The following is a 7,218-nucleotide window of genomic DNA, read 5'->3' on the forward strand; positions in this document are numbered from 1 at the left end:
TATATATATAGACATCGTGTGCTCTACAATTCTTCATTCTAAAAACATATAATTTATCAAACATGTAGACTTGAATTCATTTTCTTCCAAATGTCTCAATATTCTAGCAGCACAAGCACAAGCACAAGCACAAGCACAAGCTCAAGCTCCACAAATGAAGACGAAGTCCAAGTTGAAGTTGATGACCAATGTTATGATTCAGTGGAAAAACTGATGTTATTGATGCTTTAACAAAGTCGAAAAATTGTTGAAGCATATCATGTAATAATGAGATACAATGAAGAAGAAGGTTCATACAAATAAATTGCGAACCCGAGCACAGCAGACTCTTCAATGATTATTTCTCCATAGAACATGTATATCCAGATTTAAAAATTTGAAGAAGATTTTGAATACGAAGAGTTTTATTCTTTCGTGAATGAACTTGATAGTAATTTTTCGTATTTTCAGCATATAGACGATGTTGCGAGGAGAAAAGACTTTTCACCAATACAAAAATCCATGGATGTGATTAGACAATTGGCTTATGGAGCCCCGACCAACCATCTTGAAGAGTACTTTCGTATAATTGATCAAGTGTCTTTTCAAGTTTTGTGGATATATGGTTGAACTATTTGGTGATCGATACTTGAGAAGGTTGAATGCTGATAATATTCAACATCTTCTTCAAATACATGATTAGAGGCACAAATTCTCTGCATGTTGGGTGGCTTTGATTGCATGCACTGAGAATTAAAAAAATTCCCAGTTGCTTGGATAGACTAGTACACAAGATTCCATGGGTCACCAGCAATCGTGCTTGAAGCAGTCACTCTCAAGACCTGTGGATATGCATGCATTATTTGGTATCGCTGATTCACATAATGATATTAATGCATTTTACGAATGTCCCATATTCAATAACTTATTGTATGGAAATGCCCCATGGATTAATTTTATGGTTAACAACACTTAATATACAAAGCAGTATTATATAACATATGTAACATATCCAAAATGAGATACTTTAGCTAAAGTTTTTACTTGCCTGGAGGATCGAAGAGGAGGCTATTTAAAGAAAGATAAGAGACTGCTAGAAAAGATGTCGAAAATGACATTTGTGGTGCTCCAAGCTCAATGGGAAATTGTCGGGGCTTGTTATTGATACATGAAAAAGTTTAAAAAATATAATGTTAGCATGCATTCTTTTGCACAATATGATTTTTGAAGATGAGTGAAATCACGTGATATTGATACAACGATGAAGGTGACGAACCCACACATCCCATCCAAGGATCAAACTGAATATTTCATGATTATATTCAAACAAATTCCAAACAACGTCACAGTCAAGTGCATCACCAATTTGGTGCATACTTAGTTGAGCATATTTGAACATAATACAACAAAAATCCGTGAATTATTATTTTACATATTTCTAAATGCTTAATTTATATATTGTTTTTAATCGTATATAAGTGTGATTTTTTTCTATATTATATTCCTCTATTTCAAATTTATAATAAAAATTTGATTTTAAATAAATTACATTCGTAAAATAAGATGGAATAATTTTAAGTAAAAAATAAATTTAAAAATAATATTTTTTTAAATAGTAATAATTCAAGTGGTATAGATAAAAATGCATTGTTAATATTAAAATTAAAATAAACATGAGAGAATTGCGAGCTTTATATTTTTTAGGAGGCAAAAACTTGTGTGAGACGGTTTTACGGGTCGTATTTGTGAGACAGATATCTTATTTGGATCATCCATGAAAAAATATTACTTTTTTATGCTAAGAGTATTACTTTTTATTGTGAATATCGGTAGAATTGATCCGTTTAAACAGATTAAGATCCGTGAGATGATCTCACGTAGACTTATTCTTTTTAGTATATAAATCTGGTTGTTTTTTTTTAATGTAATTAATAGAAAACTTGACAAATAAAAAGAAGAAAAATGTTAAAAGTAAAAGTCGAAAAAGAGGAAGGCATCAGATTCTGCTTCCTCCCATACATAAATAGCAATAACCTTCAATCGTCGTTGGCGCACACATCACCCCCTCTTTCTCGAAATTCAAACGAATTTTGTGGAATAAACCTGACATGGCGGAACAGCTGACGGGCGATCAGATCTCGGAGTTCAAGGAAGCGTTCTCTCTGTTTGACAAAGATGGCGACGGTCAGTAACTTAAGTACCTGCAGATTTTCGTGTGTGTATATGTGGATTGTGGCGTATTTTTTCTGTTTTCGTTGTGTGTTTGTATAGATCTATGAAACTGTCCGTGTTAATTGATTTTCAGCTGATATTGGTTTGTTCTGCATTTGTGAACTTCTTTGTGGTTGGAGATTTTTTGGGCGAGATATGTGGATCTTACGCGGAGTTTATGTGCATGTTGATGCAAGTTATTTTGGGGTGTTTATGTGTGAGTGTGTAGTATCAGTATATATCTGTTTACGAATTATATATGCGCGTCGTGAAGTTTTGTGTCTTTACGGGGGAATTAGCCGAAGGATTTATTGGATTGCTAAGGTCTCTCGGTTTTAGCTCGTTATATCAGTTAAATTGTTGAGAAAGAAATGTATTTTTGTGTGTCTGCTGTTGTCGATCATGAGGCGTTGTTCCAGATCGAAAGTTTGTTATTTGTCATCAGTGTTCTGCCTGTTTTCCTGTTTTGACTGCTTTATCTCTTACATTGAATTACGTTATATATATGTTACTTGATTTTGGTTATCCATTTGATTGGACTGTTCAAGGAAACCTTTGGATTTTTCACATCAAGTCCTTTTCAGTCGTGGTTATTACTTATGGTTAGAAAAGATTAGTTATGGACTCTCCCATTTTGTATTCCTGAATTATTGTTATAATTTCCATTTTACTGTAATTTGTTGCGAAATCCTGACAGGTTGTATCACTACCAAGGAGCTCGGGACTGTAATGCGCTCCCTAGGACAAAACCCCACTGAGGCTGAACTTCAGGACATGATCAACGAGGTTGATGCTGATGGCAACGGGACTATTGACTTCCCTGAGTTCCTTAATCTGATGGCCCGAAAGATGAAGGATACAGATTCTGAAGAGGAGCTCAAGGAAGCATTCAGAGTTTTTGACAAGGACCAGAATGGCTTCATTTCTGCCGCTGAACTTCGCCATGTCATGACAAATCTTGGGGAGAAGCTCACTGACGAGGAGGTTGATGAGATGATCCGTGAGGCTGACGTGGATGGAGATGGGCAGATCAACTACGAAGAATTTGTGAAGATCATGATGGCCAAGTGAGATCTGAAAAACCCAAAACTAAAATTTTAAAAGTGTAATCATCCGAAACACGAAACAGGCAGATAAGTTCAATGAGATTTGTGTCTGCTTGCTCGCTTGTTTTCTTTTTAAATTTTTATTTAAATGCTGTTCTTTCTGTATTTTCTTGTTTTTCTTTGTTTAGTATTTGGGTTGTTTGGTCTTCAAATATTTTCTTTCAACATTTAAGATTACAAACTAACTTAGAACTAATGCTACAGCATTTACTTTTGCTTTAACCAGTCACTGATTGGTTGATGGTCAAATTCATGTTCTCTAGTCTTTGTTTCTTTTTAGTTGTAATATTACCTTTTTTTACCTAGCTGTAACTGCTTTAGTGCTATAATTTGAGGCCCTAGTTCATGATCGTCTCTTGACACATTTAAGCACCTGCTCTCATAAGGGCTAGAGTCGGAGGACCAAAAATACAACAAAAAATCTGAAAATTCACATTGTTCAGGTATATCTTTTTCCCCTTCAAGAGTACAAAGTTTGTCTCGCCTTGTTCCATATCTTTTCTGAAATTCAAGCCACTTGGTGTGGTAAGCTCTTTGAGACCTCTATAATTGCTTTGCCTTCTACTCGTCTCAATCTTCTCATTTTGTGGCTTACCTTTTAGACCCTGATTCGATATGCACTTTTCTGTAAAGAACTTGTGCATTTGCTTCATGTTTTCTGTATTTTCCAGTTTACTGCACCAAATTCTTTGTCCATCTAGCCAAATTAATCCTAGGATAAGCTATTCACCTGACTAACAACTTGTTCTAGGATGCCACTTGTATAGTGGCGTAGACTGAGTTACTTACCAAGACAATTCATGCTGCCATACTGGTTGTGCAGCTTGCCAACAAACGACTGTCACTCTACTTCGTATTTTACATTGGAGATCTGAATCTCCGTTGGGGTTTCTACCCATGTTTGTAGTCATCTTATCCTGGTAATTGTCCATTCTATAGTGTCATGCTTGCAAATATTTACTTTTGATTCTCATTAAGAGAGAGATATTAAAACTATATAAATCGTTTCATCTCCACCCTTTAAAGAAGTAAGGGGAAAAAAAACTCTTCTCCCTTTACCCATCTTTTTAAAACCGCTAGTTGGATGTATAAAGAAGAAAGAGTACACATATACGCTCTTGCTTTCTTTGTTTTCGTTTTCTCCTTTTTTACTTTAGTTTTTAGTGCAGCATCTTATCCTTTTGAAATCTACATGTTATCCGATGCTTGATCCCTAATCTTGGTATTTTTCTTTTGTATATTTTTCACTCAATTCAGACCCTATTCTTTGTATCTTAGATCTCCTTCTTTGTACAATAGTACTAGCAAGAATCTCCAGCCTTCACAAACTGCCACTCATCTTATTACCCTTTTCCACCGTCATTCGGAAATTTCAGTTCCAAAATTCATTATTTCATACATGATAGCCGCAATTTCTTTCCTCTGAATTTCTGGATTATGTTATTGGAGAATAGCAATTTCAGTGTGACGTGGATATTAATTTATTATTGAACTTGCAGAAACTTCATCATTGTTATCATGGTTACTAACGTCTCAAATCTTTGAATGAACTATTATCAAATTTATATTACTGGGCTCCAATGTCTATAATTTGATGGGCCAAAAGGACAGTGTTTTGCAAAGACTTAAATCCTACATCCGGGCTTCTAATTAAGCACTTGTTAATTTATATGCCGTTTTCATTTAATCGGGTTTGGCTATAAGGATCATCTCCGTGTAGTCAAAATAACACAACATTATTATAAATTTTCTTGAAATATGAACTTTATATTTCGTGAATTACATCTATATGTATGTTGTATGATATATACTGCAAATCAGATGGCGTTTCGCAAATTATTTCACTTACCGGCCTTACCATGTACACACTCTTGATTTTATATCACATTTTCGTGCCATTCACAACTTTTTAACGTCAAAACAAAGTTGATTTTACAATCTAAATGTTGCGAAGCCAGCCATATGAAGTTCTCAGAATTGCAATAATAGGTTGTTGAGGCTTGTTCGTGTGTGTATCACTCACTCACTCCACCGGAAAAGCAAGATCAAGTTCTGATTTCTTAAAAAATTAAATCTTCTAACCGTGTTCTAAAGACCGGTAGAGCTGGAAGCAAGTTTTTATAAGTAAAATAACATGAGCCTGGGTTTCGACTTTTAAGCGTTGTATGTGAACTTTTTATGCTGCATCTTAATCCACCATTTGCTGATATCCCATGGTTCCATTCACAATATCTCATCATCTTATCTTACGACTCAAACGACTAACATGAAGCTTGACTGTCGAAGATCCTTTCACACAACTCTAAGTAAAAAGCTGACCCCCAAATAAATGTTGATTAATGCAGAATGCGAAAGCATAGGATCGAAGCAAGGAGACGGGAACTCAAAGGAACGACGAATGAAAAGAGCAATGGTAGCAAGATAAGGCGGACGTGGGAGATGATTCAACAATGTTCTATCCTCTAAGAATCGGTCATCTTCTTCACAATCGTGGTTTTCTGAGTTTGTAATTAAGGATCTTCACTGCTGAAAACCATGCATATTGTATCAACAGAGAGCTGGGGCTTGTATATGTTTAGAATAAATAATGGCAATAAACAACAGTGGTTTTTATATTTTTCCTTCTAGAAAACAATACTGTACGTTACACCTTTCATATCCACATCATGATTGTTAAAGCAACCTAAACCAAATCACCATTCACATTCATGGATTAGAATTACCTCTTGAGAGGTTTGTAAAGAACCACGGTCACGTATTTAGACTCGAACCGATGAGTTAGACCAAGAGCAACAACAGGTTGAGCCGACCATCCTCAAACTGATCTACTGCACTATCGAGGTTACAGTACTGTTGATTTTGTTTGCTTGGAAAAAGCTATAAATCGCTGATGTTTATAGACAGTGCAACAAATTCAGTCGCTAATTTAGTGACGTGAATTTAGAAAACCGTGTCCCGTCACTAAAAATAGTGACGAAATATTAAAACTGTCGCATTAATTACATATCGACGGTTTTTCAAATAATTCTATCGTTAATTGCGATGATTTTTTTTTTAAAATTGAATATCGTCGCAATTTTGAATTTGGAAAATCCGTTTCAAATTAGCGACAATTTTCAAAAATCTGTCGCATTAATTATTTAGCGACTATTTTTCAAATAATTCCATCACTCATTGGGACGAATTTTTTTAAATTAAATGTCATCTTAATTTTGAATTTTGAAAATCAGATTCAAATTAACAACGTTTTTGAAAAATATGTCGCTAATTAGTGAAATTATTATTGTTAATAAAAAAATATAATAGTATTTTAAATTATATTTGAATAAATATTCAAGTTAATGAATAATGTATTTGAAATGATACAAATAATTATATATATCTTGCTACTTATATATAGTTTGATCAAAATTAAGTAATTCATATATTAAATTTGAATGTTGTTTATATTTATTCATAAATATTAATCAAATTAATTTTTAATTTAATAAAAAAATTAATTAAATTTTAAAATATTTTATTTACTTTAATATTTATTATAATTTAATATCGATATAATGTATATTATTATTAAAGATAAATTAATGCATATTATAAATATATTTGTTAAAAATAGCCATAAGATTTAAGTTAAAATCATCAATTCAATTATCAATTTATTGTAGTCTACAATGTATAACAACGATAGAAGTTGGGTGTATCATAGATTGGAGAATGTGTTCTTAACCCAGGAGTATCATACTGTAGAGTCATTTGTTACGTTTTCCTTAAGTCATCCAGAATGCTTATTAAAAGGTAAAGTATGTTGTCCGTGCAACCCCAAAAATTTCAGAATAAAACATTTTTTAATGACGATATAGTTAAAGTACACTTAGCACATATGGATTTATACCTGATTATTATTGTCGGTATTATCATGGGG

The 7,218-nt window shown here is 33.4% G+C and overlaps 1 protein-coding gene across 1 annotated transcript; it reads left to right on the forward strand.

Moving 5' to 3' along the window:
* Nucleotides 1-1,933: 1,933 nt before the first annotated feature.
* Nucleotides 1,934-5,913, forward strand: LOC140809016 (calmodulin-7-like). The gene is made up of 3 exons (XM_073166469.1): nucleotides 1,934-2,163; nucleotides 2,888-3,257; nucleotides 5,642-5,913. The coding sequence occupies exons 1-3, from the start codon at nucleotides 2,088-2,090 to the stop codon at nucleotides 5,760-5,762; spliced, it is 567 nt and encodes a 188-aa protein (XP_073022570.1). The 5' UTR covers nucleotides 1,934-2,087; the 3' UTR covers nucleotides 5,763-5,913.
* Nucleotides 5,914-7,218: the final 1,305 nt, after the last annotated feature.

The sequence above is a fragment of the Primulina eburnea genome, chromosome 13 (assembly GCF_022965805.1).
Source record: "Primulina eburnea isolate SZY01 chromosome 13, ASM2296580v1, whole genome shotgun sequence".
Taxonomy (NCBI): domain Eukaryota; kingdom Viridiplantae; phylum Streptophyta; class Magnoliopsida; order Lamiales; family Gesneriaceae; genus Primulina; species Primulina eburnea.

Excerpts from the sequence above, each read along its gene's own strand:
- LOC140809016 (XM_073166469.1), top strand. The coding sequence starts at position 2,088 with ATGGCGGAACAGCTGACGGGCGATCAGATCTCGGAGTTCAAGGAAGCG. Across the intron at positions 2,164-2,887 it reads GTTTGACAAAGATGGCGACG|GTTGTATCACTACCAAGGAG; the intron begins GTCAGTAACTTA and ends AAATCCTGACAG. Across the intron at positions 3,258-5,641 it reads GTGAAGATCATGATGGCCAA|AATGCGAAAGCATAGGATCG; the intron begins GTGAGATCTGAA and ends TGATTAATGCAG.